The sequence below is a fragment of the Lepus europaeus genome, chromosome 3 (genome assembly GCF_033115175.1).
Source record: "Lepus europaeus isolate LE1 chromosome 3, mLepTim1.pri, whole genome shotgun sequence".
In the NCBI taxonomy this organism is placed as follows: Eukaryota; Metazoa; Chordata; class Mammalia; order Lagomorpha; family Leporidae; genus Lepus; species Lepus europaeus.
The window spans coordinates 13,444,585-13,464,430 of record NC_084829.1 but is presented as its reverse complement, the minus strand read 5'-3'; the positions used below and the strand labels follow the sequence as shown (position 1 = coordinate 13,464,430).

The 19,846-nt window shown below is 50.4% G+C and overlaps 1 protein-coding gene across 2 annotated transcripts in view; it reads right to left on the bottom strand.

Moving 5' to 3' along the window:
• Window positions 1-17,887, bottom strand: part of SIRT5 (sirtuin 5) — a 36,140-nt gene extending 18,253 nt beyond the window's left edge. The window contains exons 1-4 of one of the 2 annotated variants that reach the window (XM_062184673.1): window positions 17,814-17,887; window positions 6,440-6,591; window positions 4,720-4,853; window positions 2,175-2,400 (exon numbers count right to left, since the gene is read on the bottom strand). In XM_062184673.1, the coding sequence (XP_062040657.1) occupies window positions 2,175-2,400; window positions 4,720-4,853; window positions 6,440-6,554 (475 nt within the window). In that variant the 5' untranslated portion in view covers window positions 6,555-6,591; window positions 17,814-17,887. Of the gene's footprint in view, window positions 1-2,174; window positions 2,401-4,719; window positions 4,854-6,439; window positions 6,592-16,589; window positions 16,745-17,813 lie in introns of those variants that run through there. The other variant, XM_062184670.1, reaches the window with a different exon arrangement.
• Window positions 17,888-19,846: the final 1,959 nt, after the last annotated feature.

Genomic DNA, 19,846 nt, shown 5'->3' with positions numbered 1-19,846 from the left:
ACAGAGCTGCAGTGCTTTGGGATACGCTTACAAAATCTTAACTTTGATTTAATAAAGCTTGAATCTTTTATATAAAAGCAGCTCAATAATTAACTAATAAATGTGAGGAAATAATTGTCCATATGAGCAACTTTGTATTGAGCACTAAAGCAACAACAGAAGCCACAATGATTACACAGTCAATGCAGCCCAGAGAGCAGGGGCACCGCTCGTGCTGGCCACTCCCCCTGCTGCGGGCAGGCGGGCGGAGGGTGGGGGGGCTCTCTCCTGTCGCTCCTGCTGAGCTGAAGGAACTGTCCCTCACATCCCACATCCAAGCTGGGCCACCTGTCCCAGAGTGGCCCGAACACAGCAGCTCAGCCCTCTAGCAGGGGTCTTTGGGCCAAACTGTGGGATATGAACCAGCCGAGGCCACCAGAGGTGTTTTCCTGGAAGCTGGCTCAACCAGAGCGAGCTGGAGCGGCAGAAGCTGCCTCTCCTGGTGCCGGGGGGCTGATCAAGCACAGAGGGAGAAGGGGGGCTGGCGCTCAGAGGCCTCTCTCAGAGGGAAAGGACAGGAGACTGCTGCTGGCACCAGCTCCAGCCCACGGAGCCTCTGCTTTGTGAGCCAACAGCAGGGTACTTCAAAAAGTGCATGGAAAATACAATCAAAGGATAAGCTTCTTATGGAGCAAAACTTTTTTGATGCGTAGTCTTTCCATCGCACACATTGTCCAGGAAGATCCCGGGGCGCAGAGCTGGCTCCCGTACCCAGCACGGACCTCACTGCCTCTCAGCACTCACCGTCGTCCACACGTCACTCACACGTCCTCCTCTGCGTACCCAGGAAAGTCGTAAGTCTTAACAGTCCCTCTCTGTATACACCAAACAACAATGCTAAGGGACTGCAAAATCATAGAAAAGTACTTCAAAAAACTTGTGAAAAAGTGGGATTGGAAGATAAATGTACACTGATCCAAAAAAAGAAAAGAAAAGAAAGAAATCCATGTTTTTCCCCAACATGCTTTTTCCAGAGAACTTTTTGAAGAACCCTCCTTGTATACTTGCATCATGGCGTAAGGCAGAGTGTTTGCTTTCTGAAAACACAAGGCGTGCTAAAATCGATAGCATCTTAAGTCGAATGACATGAACTGGATTCTTTCATTTTTACCTTAGAAGAGAGTTCTTATCATTTACAACCAGAAAAGGGACCCCACTGACGTCCCAGGATCTCATCCTACTGAGTCCTTAGCTGGCTGCCCACGATCAGCGGTCACCATCTCTGTTTCACACGTGCCAAGCGACCCAGGTCCCCACCTGATGCTGCAGAGAAATGAGAGGCCACAGCCCGAGCAGCCCAGGCCCCGAGAAGCAGGTGCCAGAAAAGCCTTGGTTCATAGGTGACTGAGCATTCCTGGGACACAACAGAGGGACCCCAGCGACACAGCCCAGCTTCCCTGTCAGGGTGGCCTGCAGCCTGGGCCGAGACAGGCCGCCTTGCTGCCCTCATGCCACACAACACACTGCCCTGCTGGTGCTCTGCTCCTGCAAAGTTCTGCTTAGCGAGGCTAACCCCTGAGTGTGAATGCAAGAGACCAAGCGCACAAGGAGAGGGAGGGTGTCGCCCAGAGCAGCGGTGGGAAACCAGACTGACTCAAGACAAACTCAACCGATGCTGCAAACCTGCTGGGCTCGCTGCAGGGGAGAGCACCGAGCCACGGCTCGCTCACGCTCCAGGGCGGAGCGGAAGCACCCATGCTGGGGCGATGGGCAAGTAGGTCAACACCCCAAGGATGCTGAGGTCTTCTGTGCCCCAATTCTGCTGAAGCCACCGCTGCCTGTGGGCCTGGCCTCCCACTTGTCGTGGATCCCATGCACAGTTGGCCCAGCCCCACAACCCTCCCCCAGAAGCCGAGGACAGGGTCACACAGCGCTCCTCTGGGCAAACAGAGGTCCTGCTTCAGTGGCTGAATGCAAACTGCTGGCCTGCAGACCATGCTCTGAGCAGCAGGGGGCAGGGAAGCCAGGGCAAGAGTGGGCCTCTCGGGTCACCAGAGGCGGCTGTTTAAGTGTGGCATCCCGGGCGGGTGAGTCAGGTGTCCAGCAGGGAGGCAAGGGGGCAGGAGCCAGCGGCTGTGTTGGAAGAGCAGTTTTAAAGTCTGTTCCCCTCCCCCATGAGGCTGAGGGTCCCTCACCATGGATTTCCAGAAGGTTCTTGGTGCCAGCCTTGCGGTGCAGCTCGTCGATGTTCTGGGTGATGACCATGACGCGGCGGCCCTGGCCGTGCAGCCGTGTCTCACACTCGGCGATGGCCAGGTGCCCAGGGTTGGGCTCCTTGCTCTGCATCACCTCCCGCCGGTAGTGGTAGAACTCCCACACCCGGGAGGGGTTGCGGGCAAAGGCCTCAGGGGTGGCAAGGTCCTGGGTGGGAGAGGGGCAGGGTCAGGGATTGAGGAGGGAGAGGGTGGCGCCCAAGCCCTTCTGAGCAGAGGCTGGTGGCCATGGGGGTGCAGGCTGGGCCGTGTCTGCCTGAGGGGAGGACTGGGTGGTGGATACCCGGCAGGGGCCTGGGTCCCCTAGCTGTTGGGCTGACCCAGCACTCTGGAGAGACTGGTCTTGATTGCCCAGTGATGGGCAGGAATAATGCACCTGTCCCACTTACACAGGTAAGTTATGCAAGGAAGTGAAGTTTGATGCAGGTAGGTATTTTTTCCTTGAAAGCCAGCATATATAAATAGATTTTTTTCACTGAGCCCCAGCATATATAAAGTGAATCTAATTTTGAGATACACCCAGGAAAAATATGAAATGCAAAATGCCCAATTGTGGTATAATGGCTGTAGTTGAGAAAGTCAGTTTTTATAATGATAACGAGAGTTAATCACATATACACACACATAACTATACACACACCCACATACACATAACATACATACAACCACACAACTACATGGACACAACTATACAACCACATCCACAACTACACACATATTACATACCTACAATATACACACAACTACATATACAGCATACCCACAAAACCACACACAACTACACACTACATACAACCACATATACTCACACCACATATACAACTATACACATACAACCACATACACATTTATATACATGACATGCACAACTACATACAACCACATAAATACAACTATATACACAAAGTCAGACATACAACTATGCACACAACCACATACACGATTGCACACATGACATAGACACGCCTACATATGAACACATCACATAACCACACACACAAAACTACATATAATCATTCACACAACCATATACACAGAGTGTACATACACACAACTACTCACACAAACAGGCGCCTCAAGTGTGTAGAAATTGGAATAAAGAGCTAAGTTGACTGGGGCGGGCGATTCGTGCAGTGGTTTCGATGCCTACATTCTGCACTGGAGCGCCTGGGTCCCAGTCCCTGTCCACTCTCGATTCAGCTTCCTGCTCACACACAGCCTGGGATGCAGCAGTGACGGCTCAGGTGGCTGGGTCCCTGCCACCCATGGGGGAGGCTCTGAGTTCCTGGTTCCTTGCTTCCCCTGGCCCAGCTCCAGCTGTTGCGGGCATTTGAGAAGAGAGCCTACAAATGCAAGAGCTCTCTTTCCCTTCCAAATAAATAAAACCAATAAATTCAACATTTTTTAAAGATAAGCTTATTGGGGTGCACAAAATTCAGAAAAATTATGCATAGGCATAAGTTTTTCCATATGGTGCTTTGGAAGTCCCTTGTAGACACACAACGCACGTATGAAAAAAGGTATATGCACTACAGTAACAGAAGTATACAAACTACACTGGAGCACATGTCTCCCTGCTGCAGAGACCAGCCTCTGCTCCACTCCAAGAGTGGAGCCACGCTTCTCCGAGGCTGGAGGCAGAGGGGGTGGGCACAGAGGCTGTCCGGTGGTGACTCTCAGGTGCACACACCTGTCAGACTCATCACCCTGCACATCCACGATGCATGTGTGCCTTTCATTCGAAGCCAATCCCAGCTCACCGTGGGAATGTAAGGAAGGACCATTGGCCACATGGAGCTGGCATGACCTGACCGTCAAGGCCCCTCCATGGTGGCAACCTCAGTCAGGCCCTACCTTTGGGACTGCAGTGTTGCTGCTGTGGGTGACTGCCTTGGCCCTGTGCTCCCCTCCTGTCCTGCTTGTCACCTGGGACCCAAGTGGCCTGGAGCAGTTGACAGGTGGCATGTGAAGGTGTATGTGGTAGCAAACCTGTCCTACTGACTTCCTGGCTCACACACAGCCGTGGGCCACCTCTGACACCAGAGCATCCTGCAGCCCTCCCAGCTTTAGAAGCCATTCTAATGGCTTCCACAGGAACGCCGGCGCATTGAGCCCTACGCCTTTAACAATTCAACTTTAGTTCTAACATCAAAAGTTCAAAGGAACTTGACAATTGTGTAAAATGAAACTTCAGTATCTTTAACTGTGCTAGCCAAGGTTTTCTGATTCCACTCTAATGCAGTTACTATAAGAAATCAAACTCTTATGTGCATCAATGAAATCTGAACATAAGTCAAAAGCTAGGAAAGTGGCTGCTTTGCCAGCATTTTGGATCTTAACCACCAGGACTGCCCGTTATGCCAAATCACCAGGACACGAGGGGGTCAGAGCTCATTTTCAAACCTTGTCCCACTCGGCTGCAGTGTGGGTCAGAAGAACTCTGCAAAGTTCTGGAATCGTCACCAACCTGAGCTTGCCACTTCCTCCAGTAACCTCCGGCCCCTCGGAACGTCGGGACTCCGCTTTCGGCGCTGACGCCGGCCCCAGAAATGATGACTATGTGCTTTGCTTGTGCAAAACACTTCTGGAAATCTGCCATACCTGAACAGAGAGCAAACCCTGTGTCAGCTCCGTGTGCTACCTGGACATTTACATCCTACGTCCATGGTCTGTATTCTCAAATGCCATCTTGCATGAAGTTACACTGTAAGCTAAGCAAACAGGAAAACCATTCCTGTTCCCTAAAGACTTCAGCCCCTGGCTGGATGGGGGAGTGCACCACTGCTCCCAGAAGCAGGAGCTCTGGGCACACGCCATGCCTCGAATCTCAGCTCTGCCTTGCGCCCTACCGTGCACTCTCATGCAAACTACTCACCCTTTCCTCTGCTTGGCTTCCTTGGCTGGTTGAAGTGTACAAAGGTGCCTTCCTGGGGCAGGCATCTGGCCTACTGGTTAAGACAGGGATTAGAATGCCCCATTCCACATCCAAGTGCCTCGGTTCAATTCCCAGCTCCTACTCCTGACTCCAGCTGCCTGTTAATGTAGACTCTGGGAGGCAGCAGCTAATGTCTCAAGTAATTATGCGAGACCTGGACTGACTTCCCGGCTCTTGGCTTTGGCCAGGCCCACCCCAGGATGTTACAGGCATAGGGGGAGCAAACCAGGGGAGGGGACTCCTGTCTGTCTCTCTCACTTTTCCTCTCCAAATTAAGAAAAAAAAAATGTACATTCATTTAAAAAAAAAAAAGATTTATTTTATTTATTTGAAAGGTAGAGTTACAGAGATAGGTAGAGACAGAGACAGAGACAGAGACAGAGAGAGAGAGAGGTCTTCCATCTGTTGGTTCACTCACCAAATGGCCACAACAACTAGGGCTGGGCCAGGCCGAAGCCAGGAGCCAGGAGCTCCTTCAGGGTCCCCCATGTGTGTGCAGGGGCCAGGAAGTCCATCTTGGCTTTTGCTGCCACACTGCAGCGCTGTTTACAGGCCCAGTAAAAGAATCTGTGAGACTGCATACTCACGACTGGACGGCCCAGGTATGTTAACTTGTAGGTCTTTGTGAGGCAGACACACAAAGGATGCTGTTCAGTATAAAATTTAGCCACACACTGCCCCCAGGACAAGCGCCAGCTCTTCTCCCCCACTGAGAGCACAAACCCTGGCGTGGGCGTTTGGCCTGGTCATTAAGCCCCCAGGTAGGACCTTCATGTCCCAGGCTGCAGCACCTGGGCTTGAGTCCCGGCTCCACTCGGTCCCAGCTTCCAGCTGATGCAGACCCTGGCAGGCGGCCGGTGATGACTGAGGGGCTGGCTTCTTGCCACCGTGGGGGAGGCCCAGATTGAATTCCTGGCTCCCAACTTCAACCCTGGGCCGGAACTAGCAGTTGTGGACATTGGGGGAGTGAACCAGCAGATGGGAGCACTCTGTCTCACTGCCTCTCAAATAAATAAGTAAATCAACATTTAGAAAAATACAAAGCACATGCAAAAGCTTAAATGCAAATATTCAGGGAGGAGCAGCAAAATGTCCTAAACGGACTCGAATACCAAGAAATAAGCTCCAACCCTGTGTGAGAAGGCATCTGCCCAAAAGAGAAGAGGAAAGGGCGGCTTTCCCCAAAACTGGCCCAGTGTCTACACTCCACACACACACTGTCCTGGCCGCAGACTCAGAAGCAATGGCTTACTTGAACTTGGCCGAGCCATCACTGGGCAAATCTTGGTTCCTCCGGAGGCTGGAGGTTTCAGTCTACAGCACAGCTGGGAAATTAACCGGCTGGGGACAACCTGGAGCGGTCGCATCAGGTCTTCTTTGTATTGCTAATTCTCAGGATGGGTTCTAGAAAAACCAGCGTACAGATGGAAACAATGAGAACATTCAGATACACATGTGTCTGCGTGTGTAGAACAGCCGTGTTTGTGTGTGTGAGTGTGTCTTGCTAAGGGCATTCTTAGGCAGATAGACAAGAGACGATGGGGGTTATGTCCCAATGAAAACCCCATTATAAGCTGAAAATACCTTAAGTAGAAAACGCATTTAAATCACCTAATCTATCAAACATCACCTATTAGCCTCGCCTATCTGAAATGCACTCTTACATTAGCCTAAGGTTTGGCAAAATCATCTAACGCAAAGCCAACTTTATAACAAAGTTCTGAACGCCGCACGTGATGCGTTAAATACTGTGCTGACCGTGGAAACCAGCAACGCTGTGAAGCTCAAAACTTTCTGAAGTTGAGTCACTCTAAGCCGGGGCTGCCTGCACACACGAGGATGCCCTGAAGAAACGTCTTTAGGACCCATCCCACGTCCACCCTCTAAACTGGCTGCTTTTGACCCATGCTCTCAAGAACCTCCAGGAGCGGGTTGCATTGGTGCAATGGTTAAGATGCCACTTGGAACTCCTCTCCCCACATCAGAGTGTCTGGGTTCGAGTCCCGGCTCCACCTCCACACCTAGCACTCTGGGAGGCAGTTAAGTGCTGGCTGAAGTAGCTGGGTCCCTGCCACCTCCTTGGGAGACACAAACTGAGGTCCTGGCTCCTGCCTGCAGCCTACACCAGTGCTGGCTGTTGTAGACATTGGAGAGGGAACCAGCTGATGGAAGACTTCACTTTCTCTCTCTCAAAGAAAATAAATGATATAAAAAAGAACTCCTAGGATGTGCAGAAGCACCTGGAGCTGTGGTTCTCAAAGTGTGGCGCCAAACCACGGCAGCAACAGCCCCACGGGAGACCTCGCTTGAAGCACAGTCTTGGGCTCCACCTCAGGTGCACAGAACCAGAAGTGGACAGAGCTCAGGACCTATTTCCAGCGACTCTGATGCCTGCCTAAATTTGAGAACCACTGTCCTCAAGGTTTGGGGGGATTAACCTGAAAAACTTATGCTTTTAAAAATGTATGAGGGGGACTGGCACTGTGGTATAGTGGGTAAAGCCGCCACTTGCAGTGCTGACATCCCAAATGGGCACTAGTTCTAGTTCTGGCTGCTCCTCTTCCAATCCAGCTCTCTGCTATGGCCTGGGAAACCAGTGGAAGATGGCCCAAGTCCTTTGGCCCGTGAACCCAAGTGGGAGACCTGGAAGAAGCTCCTGGCTCCTGGCTTCAGATCGGCTCAAGTCTGGCCATTGGGGCCATTTGGGGAGTGAACCAATGGATGGGAGACCTTTCTCTCTGTCTCTCCCTCTCTCTGTCTGTAATTCTATAAATAAAAATCTTTTTAAAAATATATACATTGGACAGCACAGCAGGTTAATGCCCTGGCCTGAAGCACTGGCATCCTATACAGGCACTGGTTCAAGACCCGGCTGCTCCACTTCCTATCCAGCTCTCTGCTGTGGCCTGGGAGATCAGTAGAGGATGGCTCAAGTCCTTGGGCCCCTGCACCTGTGTGGGAGACCCAGAGAAAGTTACTGGATTCTGGCTTCGGATTGGTGCAGCTCCAGCTGTTGCAGCCAGTTGGGGAGTGAACCATCCGATGGAAGACCTCTCTCTCTCTCTCTCTGCCTCTCCTCACTCTGTGTAACTCTGACTTTCAAATAAGTAAATAAATCTTTTTTTTTTTTTTTAAAGTATGAGGACCAGTGTCTGGCACAGGGCGTTAAGCCACCACCTGTGATGCCAGAATCCGGAATCAGAGTGATGGTTGTTCTGCTTCCCATCCAGCTCCCTGCTAATGCTCCTGGGAAAGCAGTGTACAATGGACCTCTGCTACCCACATGGGAGACCCAGATGGAGTTCCAGGTTCCTGGCTTTGGTCTGGCCTAAATCTGGCTGTTGCAGCCATTTGGGGAGTGAACCAGTGAATGGAAGATCTCTCTCTCTCTCTTCCTCTATATATTTATCATTCTGCCTTTCAAATTAATAATTTTTAAAAAAAAGGTATATATGCACTTCAAAAGGTTTGTGGAAAATGGGCTCAAAAGATACGTTTATTTTCATGCAAAAAAATTTGAAATAGATGCACACATGGAGTCTTCAAAAAAGTTCATGGAAAATGTGTATTATAAAACAACTATGCATAGATTTCCAAAGTATTTGCACCAAAGTAAACTTATCTTTTAACTGCATTGTCCCATGAATTTTTAAAAAGTTCCCTTGTACAAGACTTTTTTAAAACTCGGTCACAGTGCAGCTTCTGAGAACCCAGCCAGGCAGGTCAGATGTGCACTCGACACCAAGCAGGATCAGGACGCCGCCCTGCAACTCGTGAGCCTCAAGGCACACGTAGTTACCTCCACACCTGAGGAACCACCACGGAGAGGGAAAACGTTTGGATCAAGGACATCACAAGGGTCCCCGCCACCTGCAGCAGGCTGGGGACCAAGGGCCACTGGGTATTTATAACATCATTTGCAGGCCATACAAAATCATCCACTTAGAAACCAGCCTGCCGTTCTCTCGGCTTTAGTGCCAACTTCTTGGAAACCTGCACCCTGGGAGAGGCCAGTAGAGGAAGAAGCGCACGCGCAAGCTCAAACACAGAAGAACAAGGGTGAGGCGGGCGTCCAAGAACACTGCTGGCAGGTGTACCAAGCCAGTGGTGGCCAAAGGCCCCAGGCCTATGACATTCTAGACTGGTTCTATTCTCAGTTCTGGCTGAATTTAACATGTGTGCAATAAATCATCTCTTCTGCTGTCTTAAAATGAAACAAAACTAGCCTGCTGCAGAATTACTGAATTTTGAGTCCTGCCTGCTGTTGCCGTGGCTGGTCCACACCAATGGTTTCATAGGTCTTCTACGGCCCGTGAGCCGACGTTCCCTACCCCTGTGAGGGTCAAATGACTGGAAGAGCTGAGGATTAAGGGTCTGTGGATACAGGAAGGAGAGAGAAACAGCACCCTTCCCGAAACCACACAAGCCCTCAGGAGGATAACCTATCAACGCTGCAAGCACATTTTCCCTCTGACCCAGTGACCCCAAGACTGGAAATTTAGACCACGGGTAGATTTACACACATGCAAAATGATCTAGCTACAGATACTGAATTAGTCCACTGCAGTTAACAGCAAAAGACCACCTGCTGGGAATGAATTCACTAAATGATGGCAGGTTCACAAAACACAGTATGGCAGCTACCAACAAGAATGTAAGATTCTATTTGTACGACGTTCTAGAATGAACAAACCTGTGAGGGCAGAGCACCTATTAGTGGCTGTCACAGCAGGGAAAGGCTAGTGTAAAGGGCATGAGGACAGGAAAGGGTGAAAGAACTGTCCTATTTTTGATTATGGTTGTATTTACATGACTATGTCTATCAAAATTCATGGAAAGCTACACTAAGAAAGGGTTAATTTTGGAGCTGGCACTGTGGCTCAGTGGGTTGAGCTACCACCTGAGACACCTGGAATCCCATTTGAGCACTGGTTCTAGTTCCGGCTCTACTCCACTTCTGGTCCAGCCCCTGGTAACGAGCCTGGCATTGCAAGCTCCTGGCTTTTGTCTGGCCACCTGAGGACTGTGAACCAGCGGATGGAAGATCACCCCTCTCCTAATTCCACCCCTCCCCCATTTCTCCCATGTCTGTGACTCTGCTTTTCAAATAAATTAATAAATATTTTTAAAGAGAAGGGGCTCATTACTATATGTAAAAATCCTTACAAAGTGAGAATTTCCAATTCATAAATGAAAAGAGTTATGTAGATGATGAACGTGACTAAACTTAAGACCCCTGAATTGTATCTTTAAAATGGTTAAGATGGGAAATTTTATGTCACATGCATTTTTCCACAATCACAAAAAAACAGAATGAAAAATGTCTGTCTAATCTGATAGGGATCACCAGAATCATGTTGAGGGGAAAAGTAAAATACAAATAGGGAAGGGAATACTTGCGTTTGCATTGAAAATTAACTGCATAAAAATATAATTTGCATTTGCATTAACAATATAATTGATAAGAAATGAGTAAAAAGCATTGAGTGTGGGGTGGCCAACAGGACCTGTGGCGACAATGGCACAAGCATCTTCTGCACTGATGTCCACGTGTGGCCAGTGCCTCCAGCTGAGGGAAGGGCACACAACTGCCCTGAGCCTGTGGCAGGCACACACCATGGGGGGCTGCAGCCCGTTGGAAAGCGTTCACTGGATCTGGGCTTCTGCTAGGTCACGGGAAGATGCCTGCCTGGGAGGGGGGCTTTTTAACTGCCAGGTGGTTGCTGCTAGGAAATGGGACACTATGGATATTGTGATGAATCTGCTCTAAAAGGCGGGGGAAGCGAGGCTAAAAGGGGGGCCTGCTGTTGTGATTGCTCAGTTCTTCCAGACAGACAGGACGGAGGCTGTGGGCCGCTTTGCTGGCTCAGACAACGTCCTTGTCTCTGGGGCTGGACATGATTACTGAGTGGTCTTCTGTTATCCTGGTCTGTGGTTGTGCCAGGGTGGCTGTGCCTGATGTTGGTGCACAGTGACACAGTGTATGTTCAGCAGGACATCAAGCAAGGCCAGGCTAAGAACCAGAAGCCAGACCAAACGTGCATCAACATATCAATGAGAGGCGACTTCTGGTTTATCCATACAATGAAGATGATTCAGCAACAAAAGGCACATGTGGTAATACATCCAACAGCACAAGACTCTAAAAGTGTTATGCAAAGCAGCTGTGCAGTGGAATATGTGGCAGTTACCACCTTAGCCAGGAGATCCAAGTTAACATCTCCAGTAATGACCTTGACTTCGTCTATCTGCTGAAATGGTACGAGAGAAGGGCAAGGCATTCCTTGCTACTTTTCCCCAAAATGCACTACTTCAATTTAACTACCAGAAAACACTAGACAAGTCCAAACAGAGGGGGCACTCCACAGCAAAACTGGCCAGCGATCTTCCAAAAAGTCATCGAGGCAGAAAAGGAGAAAAGATCAGGAAAGCGTCCCAGGTTGGATACCAAGCAGATGCCAATAACCAATTGACTCACGGGATTCGGCATTGGATTCAAGATCTGAAAAGGAACACTAATGCAACAAATGGCAAACTGTGAACCAAGTCTGTCAATCAGCTAACAGTATCCTGAACATGTGCTGTGGGTTGGATGTGGTCTGAGTGCATTCCCCAAGGGTCCAGGTGTTGGACCACGGTGATGTTGTAAGGTTAAGGGGTGGGGCCCAGCAGGAGGTGCTGCCTCCAAGGAAAATCAAGTGGCACTCTTGGGACTCCAGTTGGCTCCCACAAGAAGAGTTAGAAAAGAGCAGGCCTGCTCCCTCCCCCAGCTCTCTGGCTTCTTCCTCACCACCTGATCTCTCTCTTGCACAAGTATTCCTGCCGTGATGCCACAGCTGGTGACATCACACAGCCAAGCGAACCTTCATCAGAAGCCAACAAGTGAGGCTGCCCATCTTGGACTTCCAGCTCCAAAACCAAGAACTAAATAAACCAAAGTGGACTTCATAAAGGACCCAGCCTCAGGCATTTTGTTACGGCAATGGGAAATGGACTAATACAATATTTAAATGTCCATGTATAGTATGCGTTCTCATTTAGATCACTGAACTCTGGAGTTAAGTGACATGTTACTAGGAGGGGAATTGGGAAAATATTGTATGGGGACTCTATGCACTATTTTTGCAACATCTCTGTGGGTTAGGAATATTTCAAAATAGAGCTGCTTTAGAAATAAAGAACAGCACTATGCAAACAAGGAAGCCAGCATAAAAGGGCTCCTATTTTTTTGAGACCATTTATTTATATTCTAAGAAGGCAAAACTATGGTACACAAAACCGATCTCTAGTTTCTAGGGACAGGGATTGGGGGAGGGTTAAAAGGGACACAGAAAGTTTCTCAGAACAAAGGAAAATCCTACATCTTTATAACATTTTTTTCATGGAAAATCACAGAACTGTAAGATAAAAAGGATTGTACTTAAAGCTGACTGCCACCGGTCCCTTTGGGTTTTCCTCTCTTGGAAGCTCCCCTCCACGATGCCCTGGCTGGAGATCCTTGATTCTAATAAATACTTTTAAATCTCAAAAAAAAAAAAGGTAAAAAGGGTGAATCAGATAGCAAGTAGCATTTAAACAAACCTCACTTAAAGATAAGCAAGCAAGTCAACAAACTTCCAGTTTAATCTGTTTCTGTGGTTATCAAAAAGAACAAGGCTTGTGGCACAGCAGATGGGGCCAACACCTGCCACACTGGCATCCCTTCTCCACGCTGGGTCCTGCCTGCTCCATTGCTGATCCAGCATTCCCTGCTAATGTGTCTGGAGAAGCAGCAATAATGACCCAAGTACCTGCACTCCCGTGACTCACATTGAAGACCCAGATGGAGTTCCGGGCCTAGCCTGGCCCAGCCCTGGCCTTTACAGTCATTTAGAGAGTAAACCAGTGGATGGAAGATATATCTCTCCCCCTCTCCCTTCTTTATCTCCATAAAACACTGCCTTTCAAATAAAAAAAAAAGAAAAAAGAAAAAAACTCTTAAAAAAATAAAGACTACGCAAGAGCCTGGAATGCTGAAAAAAAGAGAAAAATACTCTAGTGTGTTTGCAGACCAATCTCTAGAGACAAGGCCCAAGGGTGCCTGGAGCCATTTCTGCAGGGGAAGGGTCAGCCAGGCGCCAGGAAGGGGAGGGGATGGAGGGCCCTCTGGGGAGCAGGCTGCAGACTGAGCAGCAAGGGGGATGCCCAACCACCACGAAAACCAGCCCAGGGCTTCACTTTAAGAAGCTGGGACAAAGGGCTTGGTGTGATCTTCAACCATCAGGGGCATGATAAACTTTCAACAATCTTCAATTTATTTCCAAAAAAAAAAAAAAAAAAAAAACCACAGGCATGGACAAACAAGATGTTACTATAGTTTATGTTTGCTTTACTGTTTAATTATGGAAAAATTAAACATATACAAAAATAAACAATATAGGGAGCCAGAGCTTTGACACAGCAGGTTAATAAGCCCACCATCTGCAGCACCTGCATCCCATATGGGTGCTGCTTCGATTCCCATCTCTCCACTTCTGATCCAGCTCCCTGCTAATGCACCTGGGAAAGCAGCAGAGGCTGGCCCATGTCCTTGGGCCCCTGCACCCACATGGGAGACAAAGATAAAGCTCCAGGATCCTGACTTCAGCCTGGCCCAGCTCTGGCTGTTGAGGGCATTTGAGGAGTGAACCAACGGATGGAAGACCTCTCTCTCTCTTTGCCCCTGCCTCTCCCTTTCTGTAACTCTGCCTTTCAAACAAACAAATAAATCTTTTAAAAAAGATACAATAACCCTTCATTCCCATCACCCAGCTTTAACAATTATAAAGAGAAAGTAGTTGGAGTCTTAAAAAAAATAATATATGATCATTGCTAAATCTTGCACACCTTGATAAGCACTGTGCAATCAAAGCCCTGATATTGCCTAACTTTAGTTGGAACGCTTCTCACTGCTCCCTGAAGCTGTCCACGCAATCAATTTGAGCTCTACAACTTCAGTTGTTTTTCTCAAAGATGATTATATTTGTCCCCACTGTCATTTTCTAGTATTTGGTTCTGGGGACTTCAAAATGATCCCGACTTTTGATCTGATCCACATTAAAGCTGCAGGATACAAAATCAACTTACAAAAATCAGTAGTGTCTCCATACACTGACAACAAACTACCCAAAAAAGAAATAAAGAAAACAATTCCCCAAAAAGTAAATACTTGGATACAAACTGAACCAAAGAAGCAAAAAACTTGTATACTGAAAACTATAAAATACTGATGAAAGAAATCATTCATGGATTAAAAGAACTAATATTGTGAAAATGTCCATGGTACCCAAAGCAATCTAGAGATTCAGAGTCCCTTTTTATCAGAATCCCATTTTTTACAGAAATATAAAAAACATTCCTAAAATTCATATGTAATCACAAACAACCGTGAACAGGCAAAGCAATCTTGAGCAAAGGGAACAAACCTGGACTCATTACACTCCCTGACTGCAAAAAATACTATATAAAGCTATAACAATTAAGACATGGTACTGGCATAAAAACAGACGTATCAATCAATGGAACAGGACAGAAAGCCCAGATATAAATGAACACATTTACATTGAGTGCATTTTTGACAAAGGTGATCAGAACACAAAATAGGGAAAAGACAGTCTTTTTAGTAACTGATGCTGGGGAAATTGGACACCCACATGCAGAAGAACAAACTTAGAACCTTATCTCCCACCATACACAAAGATCAACTCCAAACGGACAAGTCACTTAAAAGATAAGACCTGAAGTTATAAAACCAGAAGAAACGTAAGAGAAAAGCTCCACAACGCCAGCCCAGGTTAGTCCCTGAGAAGCACAGGCAACGAGAGTAAAATCATACGAATGGGACTGCATCAAATTAAAAAGCTCTATGCAGCAAGGGGAACCATTAATAAAATGAAGAAAAAACACATGGATGCAGAGACAGTACCTGCAAGTCACACAGCTGATAAGGGGCTAGCACAGGTATCTAAAAATGACCCAAACAATTCAACAGCAACAAAACAGCCTAATTTTTAAAATGGGCAAAGAAGCTGAATGGGAACTTCTCCAAAGAAGACACGTGACTGGTTAGTAGATACCTGAAAAATGTGCACTATCTCTAATCATCAAAAAGGGCAAATGAAGCCACAGTGAACCTGTCAGAATGGTGTCGGCAAGGCTGTGGAGAAAAGGCAATCTTGGTGCACTGTTAGTGGGGGATAAAACTAATGCAGCCATCATGAAAAATAGTGCAGAGGTTCCTGGAAGAACTAGAATGGGGCAGGCATTTGGTCTCGTGATTGACATCAGCTAAGAAGCTCACGTCCCATATCAGAGAACCTGGGTCCAATACCCAGCTCGGGCTCCCAATCCTAGCATACTGCCAATGCAGACCGTGGGAAGCAGGAGGTGATGGATCAAGTAGTTGTTGTTTTGTTTGTTTTTTTAAAATTTATTTATTTGAAAGGCAGAGTTAGAGAGGCAGAGAGCGAGAGAGAGTAAGAGAGAGAGAGAGAACGAGGGAGAGACAGAGATCTTTTATCCACTGGTTTACTCCCCAAATGGCCACAACAGCTGGAGCTATGCTGATTCCATCCCAGGAGCTAAAAATAGAACTACCCTATAATCCAGTAACCCCACTTCGGGGCAAACATCCAGAGGAATAAAAATCAGTATGTCAAACAGAACTCTATGTCCATGCTCATTTCAGCATTATTCAAAATAGTCCAGATATGGGGACAACTTAAGTACCCATCAAAGGATGAAAGGATTTAAAAAACATATATCACACACGGCAACAATGGAAAACTATGCAGCCTTTAACGAGAAGTTCTGCCACTTGCGATGACATGGGTGAACCTGGATGACATGGTCCTACATGAAATAAGGCAAATACTGTATGACCTCACTTACAGGAAGAATATAAAAAGCAGAATAAACATTATTTAGCTGAGGCTGGAGAGAGAGGGGAAAGGGGAGAGGCTGGGCAAAGGGCAGAATTTGAGTTGGAGGACTTAGTGAACTTTTGCACAGGGCGATGACTATAGTTAATTTTTAATAACTATACACTTCTGGGGCCACTGTTGTGGCACTGCAGGTTATGCCGCTGCCTGGGACACTGGCACCCATATGGCTGCTGGTTCAAGTCCTGGCTGCCCCACTTCTGATCCAGCTCCCTGCTGATGCGCCTGGGAAAGCAGAGGAAAATGGCCCAAGTGCTTGGGACCTGGCACCCACATGGGAGACACCGAAGAAGCTCCTGGCTCCTGGCCGAGCTCTGGCTGTTGTGGCCATTTGGGGAGTGGACCAACAGATGGAAGACCTCTCTCTCTGTAACTCTGCCTCTCAATTTTTTTTTTTTAATTATACATTTCAACATTGCTAAAAGGGATTTTAAATGTTCTCACCACAGAAAAGACTGTAGTTAGATGAATGGATCTTTCCCAACGTACACATACACCAAAACCTCACATTGTGCCGCTATATACAATTAGAAACGAAATTTGTTTTGAAACATTTAAGTGACAACAGAAAAAAAACTACTCCGTAGCGTATTGCAAAGGGGCTACGAACACGTCCACAGGTGTCCCCGACTGGACGAGCCCAAGCCGGAACACAGACGTCCTCGGGCGTCTACACTGGCAGAATCCGCTCTCGCCAAGGTCACCTCCGCGGCGCTAAACCCCAGCTCCTTCCCCAGGAGGTCACGGCCGACCTCGGCCCCGGCCCCGGGCCATCGCGGCTCCGACAGCCGAGGCCTCGGCGCTGACCGTTTCTTCCTCAGGCGCCGCCGCCAGGCTGGGCCGCCACGCCCGCTCCTCCGCGGCCCGGCGCCTCCTCACACGGAGGCGGCCCCTCTCCCCGCCCGGAGACCCCGGCCCGGCCCCTGCCCCGGGACCCTCCTCACACGGAGGCGGCCCCTGTCCCCGCCCGGAGACCCCGGCCCGGCCCCTGCCCCGGGACCCTCCTCACACGGAGGCGGCCCCTGTCCCCGCCCGGAGACCCCGGCCCGACCCGGCCCCTCTCCCCGCCCGGAGACCCCGGCCCGGCCCGGCCCCTGCCCCGGGACCCTCCTCACACGGAGGCGGCCTCTGTCTCCACCCGGAGACCCCGGCCCGGCCCCGGCCCCAGCCCCGGGACCCTCCTCACACGGAGGCGGCCTCTGTCTCCGCCCGGAGACCCCGGCCCGACCCGGCCCCTCTCCCCGCCCGGAGACCCCGGCCCGGCCCGGCCCCTCTCCCCGCCCGGAGACCCCGGCCCCTCCCCGCGGCCTCCGGGGCTCCTCACGCAGTCACCTGGGTCCCCACCGCGCGGCGCCCTCGCCCACTCCCCGGGCCCGCCGCCCCCATCGCCCCCCGCCCCCTCGTCGCCCCCTCAGCCCCGTCCCGCGCCCCAAGGTCCCACCCCGCGCGCCCCCGACGCCCCCCGCCGCCGCGGCGGGCCGGGGCCACGCAGCCGCCTCAGGCCCACGCATGCGCGGCGCAGGCGCGCGCCACCTCCGCCGAGGCGCCCGCGGCGCGAGGACGCACGGTCGCGTCCCGCGGGACAGCTGGCTCGGCCGGACCCCACGCCGGGCCGGGGCGGTCGCCCGTGGCCGCGGGGTCCCCCGCGCAGCGCGGGCGGAGACGCACCTGCGGGAGGCGGGCAGGGCGGGCGAGGTGTGGCGCGGCGCTGGCAGCGGGAGGCCGCGGGGCGGAGCGGCGGGCGCCCCCTGCTGGCCGCCCGGCTCCCGGCGCGGGGGGCGGTCCCCAGGCCTGCCCGCTGCGGAGCGCCGCTCTGTCTTCCCGCCCTTGGGGGTCGGCGGGCCCGGACGCCACCACTTCTTGGTGCCCGTGAGCGCCGAGGTTCCCCGCACGCCCCCAGCAGCCGGCTGGCACCGCTTAAGGAGCGAGCGTTCCGCGTGCGGGCTGCGTGGGTTCCCAGGCTAGCCCACCGCGGCGGCTAGGATGCTCTCACATCGGCCGTCTAGCCTTTTCTCCCGCAGGCTTAACGCCAGCACCACGTAGGGGGCAGTGGTCAGCGATCTTGGGGCAAAAAATGTCATTTTAAACATGTTTTTCCGGGCTGGCGCAGTGAGCTAAGCTGCCGCCTGCCGGCGCTGGTTGGAGTCCCGGCTGCTCTGCTTCTGATCCAGCTCCCTGCTAATGACCTGGGGAAGCAGAAGATGGCCCAGTGCTTGGACCCCTGCACCCCCGGGGAGACCTGGATGGAGCTCCGGGCTTCTGGCTCTGGACTGGCCCAGCTCTGGCCGTTGCAGCCATTTGGGGAGTGAACCAGCAGATAGAGGATCTCTCTCTCTCTCTCTCTCTCTCACTCTGCCTCTCAAGTAAATAAATAAATATTTAAAAAAGAAAAGAGAAAGAAATGTATATACCTTCGCCAAAAAAAAAAAAACTTTTAAAATAAATAAAATTAAAAAATCTTTGTTCCTGTAAGCTGTTAAGTTCCCTGAAAGTGGCCTCCGTGTGTGTGTGTGTGTGTGTGCGCGCCTGTGATAGTCCAAGCACATCAGGATCCCTAATGCTGGTGTTCAGTTAGTAAATATGCATTCCATATCTGAATGAACAATCCGCAGGAAAAGCAGCCCGACTAGAAGGACAGAGGCTTGGCTACCCATAACAGAATTTAAAAGGCAAAGCCCCCCCGTCCCCACCCGCCCTTTTTTTTGGTTGCGAACCTGTCTACAGCAGCACATAACCAAAACAACAACAACAGCAAATGAGCAAAGGGGCACCTGTGAGGATATTTGGAAAAGTTCATGGAAAATGGGATTAAAAGTTAAATTTAGAGGCAGGCATTTGGCGTGGTGGTTTAAGATGCCCATGTCCCGTATGGAAGCTCCTGGGTTCAAGTCCTGGCTCTGCTCCCAGTTCCAGCTGCCTGTTAATGCAAAACCTTGAGGGGCTGGGGGGCAGCAGGTAGTTGGATCCCTGCCACTCACCTGGGAGTGAATTCCTGGCTTTGGCCCGGCCCAGCCCCAGCCACCATGGGTATTCAGGGAGTGAACCACTAGGTGGGAGCCCTGTCTTTCTCTGCCTCTCAAATTTCAAAAAAAAAAAAATATTTTTGATGCAAAAAAAATGAAAGTCATGCATCTTTCTTTGTTAATAATTTTGGAAGCTGCACTGAAGGTAGGAGGGTGGACTTGCCTGCGGACTGCCTGCAAGGTTCGCACGTGCCGAGCTCTGCCTTTGGATAGGGAAGCGCTTCTGCTCTGAGCTGTGCATCCTCGTGGGTCCGTCACCGTGTGTCTCGCTGCCTCTCAGAGGGACAGTGTGCTCATCAAGCCGCTGGTGAGAGCATACACGTGCAGGTAAACACACAGGGGCGGCGGACGCCAGGAAGGAGCCACACACACAGCCACCAGGAGTCTGGCTCAGACCTGCGCGGCCGTGCAGCCAGAGCAGTGCCCCGACCATTCTCCTACTCACGGCGGCACTGCCCACACACACTGGCACACATCACCAACCATGAGCAGTGAGGGGCAGGAAACAGAGGCGGTGGGTGTTGGGTGCTGTGGGGAGAGCAGAGCGAGTCTGGGAGGAAAGGCTTGGCCCTGAGCAACGAGAAGCCAGTATTTTCCCAGCTGGAGGTGAGGGAGCCAGGGCCCACCTTCTCAACACCCAAGGACCTCCCCCTTCCTTTTCACCTAGTTTGTTTCTGT